This window comes from Anabrus simplex, chromosome 2, assembly GCF_040414725.1.
Source record: "Anabrus simplex isolate iqAnaSimp1 chromosome 2, ASM4041472v1, whole genome shotgun sequence".
NCBI classification, from domain to species: Eukaryota; Metazoa; Arthropoda; class Insecta; order Orthoptera; family Tettigoniidae; genus Anabrus; species Anabrus simplex.
Genome location: NC_090266.1, coordinates 991,975,079 through 991,989,636, shown reverse-complemented (window position 1 = coordinate 991,989,636; position 14,558 = coordinate 991,975,079). Strand labels below are relative to the sequence as shown.

At 40.6% G+C, this 14,558-nt stretch overlaps 1 protein-coding gene across 1 annotated transcript in view; it reads left to right on the top strand.

Moving 5' to 3' along the window:
* Positions 1-14,558, top strand: part of RhoGAP19D (Rho GTPase activating protein at 19D) — a 528,281-nt gene that overhangs the window by 48,278 nt on the left and 465,445 nt on the right. The window contains exon 4 of the mRNA XM_068226072.1: positions 6,935-7,068. Coding sequence (XP_068082173.1) covers positions 6,935-7,068 — 134 coding nt within the window. The remainder of the gene's footprint in view (positions 1-6,934; positions 7,069-14,558) is intronic.

The window sequence follows — 14,558 nt, the reverse complement described above, 5'->3', positions numbered from 1 at the left end:
CACCAGCCTTCCCCTAAACTACCATTGCATCTAGCGTGGCTAAAATTATTTATAGCCTAGACTGTAGTACCCTATTCCCAGACTTCACATACCGATTTTCATTACATTCTGTTCAGCCATTTTCTTGTGGTTCGGCGTTGATATGGAGTTAGGAACAAAAATCGATGTTCATGAATATGTTGTCATAGCCGATACGGTAAAAATTTGACATACATGATCGGCAATTAAATTCCATATAACTTCAGTTATGTAGTATGTATCGATAAGACCATTAATAACATAAATATTCGAGAATTAAGTTTTAGGCCTTCCGCTCAGCTACAATTTCACTCCAGATTAAACTGAGTGGCCAAAAGTCACGGTAAGGGGTGTCCCATTAGAAAATGTGCCGTGTTTGACCACTGAGCGTTGTGGCTAGCTGAGGTGGAGCTGAGCAGTCTGTCACAGACATCAGTGTCGTGGACATGGCACCGCGCCGCGAGTTAACCGACTTTGAACATGGGATGATCATCGGCGCACGGCGCATGGGTCATGGCATTGCGGAGATTACACGCGAATTCGGGGTTTCCGAGGTCAACAGAGTCTAGGGTGTATCTTCCGTGTCGGCTCAAAACTCACGAATTCCAGGAAGAGGATTAGTAAGAACAGGTTTCTCTACCTGGGCCAGTCTCAAAACTCACGAGCAGGGCCAGTTCTTCCTTGAATGGATGAATGCCCACCCTATTAGTGATGGGATAATGGAATACTTTTAATAATCGAATAACTTCCATTCGATTATTTCGAATGAGTTTCAAATATCATTTAGTTATATCGCACAGAATAATCGGATGCGTCATGAGTAACTTTTTTCGGTTTAAGTGTGTCGGTTAGACAGTCTATTGAAATACCTAAGCGAGTAGATGAACTCTTACAAAAATAGAAACACGCCTTTTTTTCCAAATGAATCTCGAAGTGTTGAAACTAAATGAGTGAATTAACTATCTTGATCTTTAATATCTCTAAATAAAATTCCTTTTCAAGTAAATGCCACTTTCTGGCTGCATAATGGAACTAAGCCCCAGTACTACCAACTGACAGTTTTTTAACTAGCAGCGGGCAATATACTTACTTAAATTTTATGTCGTCCGGCTGCATGCATAAATTGTTAGCATGCTGGGCTTTGGTCCAAGGGGTCCAGGGGGTCCCAGGATCGATTTCCGGTCGGGTCGGAGATTTTAACTTTCATAAGTTAATTCCTACGGCTCGGGTACTGGTTGTTCGTGCCGTCTTCAGTATGAGACTTCATCTTAGGAAGGGCCTCATCCTCACAGACTTGCAGGTCACCTATAGGACGTCAACTCTAAGGACCTGCACCAGACCTCCCCGGAGGCCGCACGTCATTATAGATTTATGCGAAAGGTAAAATATGTATTATATTAGCCTTAAGGCCCCATTCACAATGCAAACGTAACCGTAAACTTAACGACGTAACATAACCGTAAAATTAACGTAAAATTTGTGGTATTCACAATGGAGTAACGTAACATTAACGTAAAGAGTACACAGCAGCCAATCAAAACACTGCCATGTTATTGAGTACGGAAGTCAGGTTTTGGGCTATCTCGCAGTTTTATATTTCAATACCTCGATGGAATCAAACAACGTGGTAGCGGAATTCATATTACTTCAAACATCTATTGCTTTGCTCCTGGGAGCTGTGTAGGCCTACGGTACCTGAAAAGGCGATCTAAACAACGGTGCAGAAAATGGGTTCATCCCTTGAATCAAAGAAGGTTATCTCAGGGCGATTTTTGGACATGCGGATGAAACCTGGACTGTTTGCCTTTCTTACGATTTGCTTCCCCTTTTGTAATAAAAAGAAATGTAAGGTCTCCTTTACCGACATCTATGACCCTATCTATCACACCCCGATGAGACGTTTGGATCTATTTGTTTGGATGATATCGTTTTCGTAAACTAGTAGTCCGTCATAATGTTAAGAAATATACAGGGACACTGTTTTATTTATGACAGGGATTGTCTCTCATCCGTTCGCCAGCGCTACGAGCTTGTCTCCCGCCATTTACCGTCAGATTTCATTACTACAGGAAATTTATTTCCACCTATTATTTTTCGGTACAGCGTATTTGTAATTCTTTTTCCTTCTATCATACATAGCCTATACACAAAGATTATTTTGAAAGAGAATTACAAGTGTTTCGTCGAAAGAAGTCATTATATCATGCACAACACACAACGTTTACCTCTGCTCTGATTGGCTGGTTCTTAAAGTTAACGTAAAATTAACCGCAAGAGCTTGGAGTTTGCAATCCCTTAATTTTACGGACTCGCAGTTAAGTTTACGTCGGCGCATTGTGAATGGTTCCATTAGATAAGATGGCCGCTAACTTCTAAGTTAACGTTAATTTTAAGTTTACGTTACGTTACGTTTGCATTGTGAATGGGGCTTAAGACAACAGCAAAATATTCTAATAATAATAATAATAATAATAATAATAATAATAATAATAATAATAAACCTCGGTCTCTTTCATTCACCAGCCATTATTTTTCCCCTGTGGGTTGGGGTGGCAGAATATCTGCAGTGTCCCCTGTCTGTCGTAAGGGAAGCGTGGGTCACCGCGCACCTCATTCCTCCTGCGGTCATCGCTAGCACCTGCTGTCCGGAGTCGTGAATTTCGAGACTCATTAGAATGTTTACTTTAGCTACCAGTTTGTAGTCGTGAGTTTTGGTACTATTTGTAAGTTACGACCATGGATTGGCCCTCCAGATCCCCCGATCTTAATCCAGTCGAGCATTTATGGGATGCTGTCGATTCTGGTGTACGCTCCATGAACCAAAACAGCTGTGGGTAGCAGTGCAAGATGCATGGATCCAGATCCCTCCAGAAAGATTCCAACACCTTGTAGAATCTATGCCTCGCCGTATTTCTGCCGTTTTGAGGGCTCGCGGAGGAGCAACTAGTTAATAACATCGCATTCAGTGTCTTCCCATGACTTTTGATAACTGTGTATAGTGTCTCATTCCCCGAATTTACATACCGATTTTCATTCTCTTAAGCCATTTTCTCGTCATGCACGGACGGACAAACGGACAGTTTCTCGTCATGCACGGACGGACAAACGGACAGAGAATTCCTGAGTATTGTGGACATGGCAGATAAAAAAAATAGCATTTCTTTTAAATTCTGAGCAATATACAGATAAAATTCTTATTTTATATACCGGTGTGTGTGTGTGTGTGTGTGTGTGTGTGAGAGAGAGAGAGAGAGAGAGAGAGAGAGAGAGAGAGAGAGAGAGAGAGAGATAACCTCCGTGGCTTAGGCGGCTGCGCGCCGACCTCTCACCGCTGGGTTCCGTGGTTCAAATGCTGGTCACTCCATGCGAGATTTGCACTGGATAAAGCGTACGTACGACAAGTTTGTCTCCAGTTTCTCCGGTTTTCCCTGTCATCTTTTATTCCAGCAACATTCTCCAATACTTCATTTCACCCGTCGGTCGTTAATCATTGTCCCAGAGATGTGCGGCAGGCTTCGACAGCCGGCACAATTTCCTGTCCTCGCCGCTGGATGGGGGCTACGTTTATTGATTGATTGATTCATTCATTCATTCCTGACCCGGTCGAATGACTGGAAAAAGGGCTGTGGATTTTTCATTGTATATAACATGGGACAAGGTGTACAAAGTTTGAATCCGATTCTTGTGAACAAATGTACTGAGAGTTTATATGAGGAATTGCATTAGCCGCCTTCTGTACCATAGCAGTTAGTATGAAGACTATTTTCAAAGCCACTCAGCCATTGCCATTAGTTTATTAATTTGACTGTAATTAAATAACGCAGACCGCAAGCTGCACATATTATGAAGCCAGTTATTATCGAACAAGTAGTTGCATACATGTTAACTTGCATTGGGAAATGGTGGGTTCGAATCGCACAGTCGGCAGCCCTGAAGATGGTTTTCCATAGTTTCTATTTTAACACCAGGCATGGCTGCTTCCTCGCCAATCCTAGCCCTTTCCCATCCTTGCATTACTAAAAATCTTCAATGTGTTTGTACAACTTTAAACTACTAGGAAAAAAAGAATGAAGTGAATAATATCTTAATTATTTCGTGTAACATTTTGTTAATTGTAATATAATTATATGGTACCTTGAATTATTAACACCGGGCGAGTTGGCCGTGCGGTTAGGGGCGCGCAGCTGTGAGCTTGTATCCGGGAGATAGTGAGTTCGACCCCCACTGTCGGTAGCCCTGAAGATGGTTTTCCGTGGTTTCCTCATTTTCACACCAGGCAAATGCTGGGGCTGTACCTTAGTGAAGGCCACGGCCGATTCCTTCCCATTCCTAGACCTTTCCTATCCCATCGTCGCCATAAGACCTGTGTCGTTGCGACATAAAGCAAATAACCGAATTATTAACAAGAACTGCAGGAAATAGTTATTATTAAAATTAATGAATATTTTCTCCACAGTTGGTAGAGAACACTGCCTGGGAGAGAAGAGTATTATGTTCATTTGATCATACAGTGTCAAAATGAGATTTAACCCTTGTTCTGCTGTCAGTTACGTTTAAAAGACTGAGAATTCTGTTCCCAAGTGATGGCAGTGAGTGTTCTTTTAAGTACCAAAGTAAGGTACAAAACACATTAGGGTTGGGCAGACCAGAACAGTCGGTTGTTCCGGAACATTAAGAGCTTGAGGTGGAGTGTTTCGGTACAGTGTGCCGGCACACGGGACTGTGACTGCGCAGTAGAGAGAACTTTGTGAGGCAACATGACATGCTCCGCTTCAGCAGGAATGTGCTGCTGTACCGGACGTGCTGTGTGTAGTTACGGCCAACGTAAAGCTGCACGGAACGTGATGGGACAGCCGGAACATTGAAATTTGCGCCTAGTAAAAAGGTTTAGAGGCTGCTTTTAGGTGAAGATTTTTTCGGTCGATATGAAATACACAACACGGTTACAATGGCAGTACAGGTGTTTAAAAGTAACTAATCCAAGGATATTTTCACCAGGTGAATGTATCGGCCTATATTGTGAGTAATTAGGGCCAGGATAAAACTTCACGGCACGTGAAAAAGAATATTCTAAATTCCCATGGAGGGAATTAGATATTTTTCACCAATAGAAATATGTTTTTGACGTGAAAAAACAGTCGGAACTCTGAAATAGGCACCCAGAAAATCATGTCTAAATGTTGTTTTTAGGATAAGAATGTTTTCATTCTGAAATACACCTGTCACAATTACACTGGCAGTAGATGTGTTTACAAATGTCACAATGTTATTTTCACCAATTAAAAATATACTTGCACAGTTGAAACATTCGTCAGTACTCTATTTACGTACACAATATACAAGCGGAACACACACAAAAAAAACAACATTCAAGCAAAAGACGAAGATAAAAATTAAACACTATATACAAGCGGAACAGGAGATTGAAAATAAAACTAGGCCTATCCAAGCAGAACACGAAAATAAAAATTGTAGGATGTTTGTTTCAAATGTCTCGTCATTGTGTTGGTTGAAGATCCCTTTGCAGACAACATAAATTGGATGTCACTCTGTCCGGTTTTATTCTAGTAAAAATGTCGTAAACAGGACTCCGGTGTGACATTATTCAAAGTTTACAGTCTTTCGTACGGTATATATCACTAGGCTTCAATGAAGACTCTCTTACAAAACAGTACGCATTAAGTTATCCGCATGTACCGAAGGCCAGTTGCCGGTTCATTGGAACTTGCAGAACAAAGAGGATACGACGGAACACGAACACTCCAGTACATGGTGGCACACTGCCGGTATCGACAGTCGGCTAGAAGGTGAAGGGCAGTGCATAGTGGTGTTTGTGATGGGACGGCGAGTCACTACCTTGGTCTTGCTTGAGAATGTTTCAGAACAACTGACGCTCCGTGTTCCAGAACAGCGGAACATAACTATGCACCGGCACAGTGTGCCGAAACAGGGACATAGTGCCCAACCCTACAGCACATAAAATTTTTATAACAGAATTTGAACAGTCTATAATAGCCAATCTTCAAACCCAGGCTTACTGACCAGTAAGCTAATATACTGACCCATAGACTGTCAATGGCTCTCATATTAAAGTATGATGGATATCCTCTGGAAAAAAATCATTTAAATAATGTTGGTTTTCAGACTTGTTAAACAGAGGGGCAGCTGAACTTGAAACTACAGTATTCTCTTAATGAAGGAGAGCAGAAATTCCCATACAACATTGTGAGTTAAATTTGTCCTTGTTTCCTAGGAAGCAAGATATTTCATCTAATCCATTGTTTTATAGCCTAGAGATGAACGATGTTCCACACATGAACACATCATGCACCAAATACTTCGTGTAGGCACAGAAGCTGAATTAAATTGTCAGTCTAAAACGAATGAGTATATCTTGGATGAAGCAATGTTGGTTATTCATTTGTTATTTTGATGGCATTTGTCAAATGGGGATGTGTTACTTTTGTAAAAGATCTAGTGTTGTAACACACTGTTGTTCTGGGTGAGCATACTGTTCACTGCAAATATGGTGATACATGTGGCATTGCCTCTCATTCCTTGTCTTAAGATATTCTACAGTATAATAACAGAAAAGTCTATATTAAGGTACGTGATAGGCAGCAACTCGCTTGTGTGCTGCCGTTTTCTCACTATTTGGTGAGCACAGAGTAGCACACATCCATTATATGTTGTCGGTTGACTTTTTGTCAATAATATGTTTCTGAGACATGGCACTTGAACATTTTACTACCAAAATAATCATCTTAAGGCTATCCCTTTGTTATGTCCTTAAAAAGTATTTAAGAAACAACCATAATTATAAATTTTAATTCTATCTGATGTAAAATGCTGCTTCCATAGTAGGATGGACTATTCATTAGAATGCTAGACAGATGAGTGGTTTATTATGTTGCAGGTGATCGCATCATCAGTGTCAACGGGCAGACAATCACTGGACACTCATATGCACAAGTAGTGCAGTTGATTCAGCAAAGTGGTAGCTTCTTACATCTCCTGGTTGTTCCAAAGGAAGATGATATTCTTCAGTTGGTAAGAATATTGGTTGTGTACTGACCTTTTAATTGACCTAAATTATTGTCTCCCATTTTCAAACTATGGCTGGGTAGGATCAAATAGGTTCCTCTCCATTTTCTTCTATCATTCTACTACTCCCTATCTTACACTGTGTTCCAATCCAGGTTCAACTGTCCTAAACTGTTTGATTAAGTCTGTCAGTCTGTCTTAGTCATCCTCGGGCCTCTCATCTCCTTCATTTGCCTTTCCATAATTTACTTTCTCATTCTTTGATCACTCATCTTGTTAACATGCCCAGACCAACTAAGCCTGCCTTTCTGTTATATTAGTTAATTTTTCCACTTTAATTGCTTTCATATAACCTTATTCCTCAATTTTTCTCCTTGTTTTCTGCACTGTACTTCACAAGAATTCTGTTCTGCCACCTGCGTTTGGTTATTATCTCTTTTTGTCAATAATCTGGTTTCCACCACATATGTTGGTATGGGTATATACACTAGTGTCCAAAAGTTAAGCATAATCACTAAACAAGACCGTGCCATCTGATAGGAATGTCGGATGGATTGCTGAACCAACGGAAGCTGACTGACGCACTATGTCACACAACCTGTCAAAGAAAAAAAACAGTGTCAGAAAGGTTCTGATAGCTAAGGTACACCTTTGACAACAACTAACAAAACTTGGCAATGTCTTCCACAACAAAATATGCTATTAATAGGGTATATGGTTACCCCTAATGGCCACACATGCTTCGCAGCGACGTGGCATGCTCTCTATCAGATAATCCAAGAGCTCTTGTGGCAGTCAAAACCGTTTCTCCGAAAGGGCAATGAGAAGGTCTTGGAGGGTCCTTGGTTGAGGCTGACTGGATGCAATTCGCCTCCCCAATGCATCCCAGGCATGTTCTATAGGATTCAGAACCATAGACCTCGCTGGTCAGTCCATGCAATGAATGTCTTCCCCAGCCAGAAATTCATCCACCAGAGCAGCGTGGTGCGGTTGTGCATTATCGTCCATTAAGAGGAAGTCTGGACCAACCACACCTCTGAAGAGTCGAACATGTAGTCTCGGTACCTAATCCCTGTATCTTGGAGTGTTAAATGTTACCTGGACCACCCATGGAAATGTGCAGTTCCATACGGCCATTCAACATGATGCCGCCCCGCAGCATGACGCCATCGCCACCATACTGGTCCTGTTCCACGATGTTCCTGTGGTAGTCGATTGGCTACCCGGTTCTCTCCAGATTAATGTGCGACGGGAATCTTTCTGCAAACTGAAGCAGGATGCATCTGTGAAGAGCACATGCCTCCATTCATTCATGGTTCAGTTTCGATGTTGACGGCTCCACAGTAAACAGGCCTGTCTCTGTGCTGTAGTGAGTGGGACTCACATCGCTGGACGTCAGGCAAACAGCCCTGCTGTTCTGAGCCTCCGGTACACAGTTTGCTGGGAAATGGCAACCCCTGAGATGGCTGCAAGCTCCGCCGACAATTGTCTTCCAGGTGCACTCCGGTTTTGTCGGGCAGTTAAGGCCAGATATTGGTCCTGCTGTGGGGTGGTTATCCTTGGTTGACCTGGTACTGGCCTATAACTAACATCTCCTGTGTCTCCAAATCATCTCCAAAGCCTGGAAATGACACTGTGGCACACTCAATGATACAGCAACTTCGGTCTGTGTCTGGCCTGCTTCCAGGCAGCAGAGTATTCTACCCTGCAAAATGGGGTCCAAATGGCAGCATTGTGCCATTATGTTGTCCCGTTCACCATGAGGCTACACTCCGCACACTATAACAGGGCAAACACGACTGAGGGAATATAGGACACAGGCACTGTTTGCGTTTACCTTGCGGTTACGCCGCTAGTCAAAGCAGGGAACACTCCTTTCCTATACAGAGTGATCATGTAAGTTTGTTAGGTGCATTTGTCTTGCGATTTGTGGTCTATTTCCTGTTGCCCTGCATACTCGTAAGTTATCCTTAACTTTTGGACACTAGTGTAATAGACCTTATCCAAGTTTCTTTTCATTTCATTAGCACTTACTTATCCCACAGTAAGTTTTGTACACTGTTATAGAAACTCTCTCTAGATAGAGTCCTTTTGCTTATCTCGGCATCCAGTCCTGCATTCTGTATTATTTCACTTTCCACGTACTTGAAAGTCTCTACCAATTCGGTAGATTTTTTTCCCCATATGTCAACTTTAAATTGTAGCATGTTTTTGTTGGTAATCTTGAACACATACAATTAAATCAGATACATTAGTTTCCTTAAATCATCTTTATTTCCTTAGATTTTAGGAACTGGTCTGAATGGAAATTACCGATGAACTCCTCACCTTAGCATACATTTCTCTACATATGTTGGCTGCCAATGCTGTACAAAGCACCGAAATCTAAAAATTTTTTGACTGTCAAAGACTATGAACTTATTTTCTGCGAGGCTTCTCAGCTTCAGTTTTTTATTTTATTCATAACTAACAAGTTGTCAAACTTGTACTAATTACATATGCAAACCTGGACATTTAGCATAAAGATGCTTTGTATTTTAACTTTTTATAGACAGTTTTAATTATGAGGGTCAATTTTGTGTGTATTAACTTTAATGTGTATCTTCGTATAATAAAGGCCGGCCCCGTGGTGTAGGGGTAGTGTGCCTGCCTCTTACTCAGAGGCCCCGGGTTTGATTCCCAAACAGGTCAGGGATTTTTACCTAGACCTGAGGGCTGGTTCGAGGTCCACTCAGACTACATGATTAGAATAATTGAGGAGCTATCTGATGGCGAGATAGCAGGCCCGGTGTAGAAAGCCAAGAATAACGGCCGAGAGGATTCGTCGTGCTGACAACACGACACCTCGTAATCTGCAGGCCTTCAGGCTGAGCAGCGGTCGCTTGGTGTTGTTGAAGAAGTTAAAATATTCTTGATTCAATGTGGGCCTGTATTATGAAAGATAAAAACGAGTTAAACTCAGATAGTGGAAATGGGGCAAGAAAGTAAAGGATATCGCATCAAAGAGTTACGTCCTATCTGAAAGACTGAGCTATTTTCCGGAATTTTGAACATATTAGACACTGCAGTGAGAACATCAAACAGGATTTTCGGTTTCTCAGAGATGTCATTTAATGTTTGAATTTAAAAATTAGGTCTAAGTGAATATAGCAACTTTCAGTAGTATCTAAAAGAGGGCCCTTGCTAAGCGTGGCAAGGATCTTAATATCCTGGTCTATTCCGTAAAATTTGTGCTTAGCGTCGTGTATATGCTGGCCTACTGCAGAAAATTTATTGTACCTAATTGCATTTGTACGTTCCGTGTACCTTAATTTTATGCTCCGGCCAGTTTGCCCAATATATGAGCTGCTACAGTCATTGCATCGAAATCTGTATACACCTGATTTTGAGAAAGGGTTAGAACTATTGATCATGTTGGAATTGTGTAGAACGTCCGCATTTCTATTGTTTGTTCTGAAAGAGATGTTAACATTATGCTTCTTAAATATATTGGTGACGTTATATATGGTTTTATCAAAAGTGAAAGTCTAAAACAATTTTGGTTTTGATTTTTCCTTTACTAAATTTGATTTTGAGCGATGCTTAAATTCATTGATTATGCGTCTGATAAGTGTTGTTATAACCATTGAACATGGCAATAGCACGAATGATATTCAATTCCTTACTCAGATCCGTTTCAGACAGATACGTATTATCTACTGACTTAGTATTGTATTTATGCTCACAGAGGAGCAAAGCACCCAAAACTAAAAATTTTAAGACTGTCAAAGACTTCGAAATTATTTTCTGCGAGGCTTCTCAGCTTCAGTTTTTTATTTTATTCGTGACTAACAAGTTGTCAAACTTGTACCAATTACATATTCAAACCTGGACATTTAGCATAAATATGCTTTGTATTCTAACTTGTTATAGACAGTTTATGCCTTTGCTGGCAGGACCTAGTGTTTACTGTGCACCATGTCTTCTGGTATGGGCCAGAGCAATTTTGTTACTTTCATTGATCTTTCTCTGTCTTATCCTTGGCTTTGACAATATGAAAGTGACTGAGGTATGAGTGATGCTAGTAATGCCATTCCTTATGCAGCCAGTCCATGCTATGAATGGTGTGAAAACATTGCTCATAGGGTCGGTTGGTGCATGCATTTCAGTGGGCTTGGCAGACTGATATGTAATAGCAACTTCTGGCTCGGTGAGGAAAGCAACGGGAAACTACCTCGCTCCTCATTTCCCTAGTACGCCTCTTCAGTAATGCCTAGGCCATCTATGACAGCTGATAGCAGAGCTTTTGAGGATCCAACCAGCCTTAGGGCTGAAGACTGTACACACACACACACACACACACACATATATACATACATAGAAAGTTTTAATTATGAGGGTCAATTTTGTGAGTTTTAACTTTGTGTATCTTTGTATAATGACTCTATTTGGCTGATGACTACATCCATGGATGTTGAAACCGGTACCATTTAATGAATGAGATTGTAATTTTAATCAACAACATATCTTGTATTGAAAAGGTGGATCTTGTACAATTTAACTTATTGTTTTGTAATCTCTATTCAATACGGACCAAACATGAAATCCTTGACTTTAAATATTTACAGCATGTCAGAATGCAACGATATCCCTTGGACAATGACTAGGGCTACTTCATCCATGAGATCCCATATGGTGCCGGTCCCATGTGCTTTACTGGCAAATTCAACATTCGCGTAGGTTGAATTGGCCATCTGCATCACTTTCCCAGTCCTATCTGTGGCCCAACTATCTCATGGATCCATCCTCATGTAGGCCATTAGTCATTACCTGTCAAGCAACACTCTGATAATCCTACACTACCAAACTACCATAAATACAACTACAAAGACAAATTAGAACGTGCTCCTATTATTTACACACTTCTATCCACATGGTACAAAAGCGATATTGAGAAAACATAATTGCCATTAAATTAAAATGGTGAACTAAAGCAAACTAATCTGGTCAAAGTCGTTAAACTCAAATGCATACTCGCCTGTCAAGGTTCCTTGAACTCGAAACGTGGACTGTCTTGGCCTGGTAACTGCGGCTACCATAATATCACATTGAATTGCCTGTGGAATGAAAACTGATCCAAATTATATTTGTGATATAATTCAGCCAAGACTGCCTCCAATGTTTTGCTTTTAATTCCAACTAGGGCGACCCTTTCGCTCAACGCAGCATGCTCACCTGTCGCACAGACAAGAGCTGTCTACCTGAAATGCACTTATGTCTCCCATTGCTGAGCTCAATTTACATTTATGCAGTTCAGACAAATATATACTTTAACACCAAATACTGGGGTCTAATGTACATCCCTTTTAACCTGTAACAACCTAATAAGACTAGTAGAATGCGTTACATGCCATCTCGAATTGCGCATTTTTACTAGAGTTAAATAACTGCCTTTCTCTTTTGACTCGCAGAATCAGAATTAGGGTCATTCCCACATTTCGGTATATCTCCTTGTGTCTTCACCAGGAACAAAACGTTTCTGGATTTACCTACAGAATCACTTCACAGAATAACAATACTATGTCTCATGGTCTCACACATGGACAACATTTCTTTCTCCATGAATCAACTTCGGACATTTCTCCATTTCTCCTTTTGATATCACGGCACTCCAGACATAAATCTTCCTTCCAATGCAAAATCCCAGGTCTCGTCAGATGGAATCCTGCCTCCCTACTGAAATTTTCTAGAAGACTTCTTCCCGACTAAATAAAATTATATGTGGGCCTAAATTGTGACATGCCTCATTCCCCCATAGAATAAATATTATTAAGGCCATTATTAATATTATTATGGTAATTTAACACAAAATTTTGACTGACTTGCACAGCTGCCTAAATCTTCATCCAACCATGAAATACCTCTCCGACACGTTTACACCCTTGTTATTCATGAAATACACAAAATGCCGTTAACTTCCACAACTATACCGTGAATCTGTGCTCTGTGGTGTCTAACTGAATCTTTCTAAAAGAATGCTTTTTGAGGGTTCACCTTTTTAATGCATTGTCTGGCTCCATGGCTAAATGGTTAGCATGCTGGCCGTTGGTCACAGGGGTCCTGGGTTCGATTCCTGGCAGGGTCGGGAATTTTAACCATCATTGGTTAATTTCACTGGCACGGGGGTTGGGTGTATGTGTTGTCTTCATCTTCATTTCATCCTCATCACGGTGCGCAGGTCGGCTACAGGCGTCAGATCGAAAGACCTGCACTTGGCGAGCCGAACATGTCCTAGGACACTCCCGGCATTAAAAGCCATACGCCATTTCATTTCAGTACTTTTTATTTTTATTGATTTACATAAATATTTTTTACACTATTATGTCTGAAGGAGGACATGTTTCGCCTATTTATAGGCATCTTCAGCTGCTATTCCTCCTATGTAAGATCAAAATAGCCAGATTTCTGGATTTTGTTTAATAATAAAATACAGTACTTAACATGGTTTAAGTTGACATGAATTGTTTTAACCAAAAAATATTTTTATGTGTATTATATATCTATTCTGTAGAAACATCCGGCTGATGTGAATTGTTATGACTAGTGAATTGTGTTTACATTTCCTATATATAAAAACATTTAGCTTGCATGCAATTGCTCTGTCTAAAAAAGGGTAAGTTTTACAATTTTTGTACTTCTGATAAAAACATGAATGATATGCTTTAAAAACTTGTGGTGACATTGGTTGGTTTGAGTATTTAGTCTGTAATATCCAATGTGCATGCTCTCACTGGAATCTTCATGGGGGGGGGGGGCGTTTTCGTGAGATGTATGATCCGTTGTCTGAATGTTGCTTTTTTTTCTTATATTGTGTGTGTGTGTGTGTCATACGATAACCGAAAGTCTGACGTTTCGCCCGCACAGTAGACAATAAGTTTACTGACTTCACCAACCTTCTGGGCTCAGACAAAAAACTGGTTTACTAATGACAGGCAGACAGAAGAATGCTGTCACTGTTAGAACGCAGAAAACGACAATGTCTAGAGTATTTATTTCTCCTTCTCTCCCACCTTCCTTCTGAGTAAAATTGATAGCAGATGATTTAAAAAAAATCACTTTGCATTGAAATACAAACAACTCGTTTTAAGTACAACTTGCACTTGAGGTTTTGAGACAACCTTGCCTCATAGGCTAAATTTGCACTATCACCTTAAGTGATTGAATGGTTCTGGAGCATTACAAAGCTACTATGGGTTAACATGTTCTCTCATCAAAATCTCTCCAGCGAATGATGCCAACCAGAATGCTTGCTGTTGGAACATAGATGCTATGTTTCCTGCCGACTCGTGGTGCAATACAGAAACAGAAAAAAATTGCTTCTTTTGTTATAAATGACTTGTTCTTCTAATAGTCTGCTTTTTGAACAAGGGTAAAATTCACATTGTGTATCCCCACTATACACGTGTATCAAGAAGTTCTCCCTCCTTGTGTCATGACCAAACACACAAGAGACACAC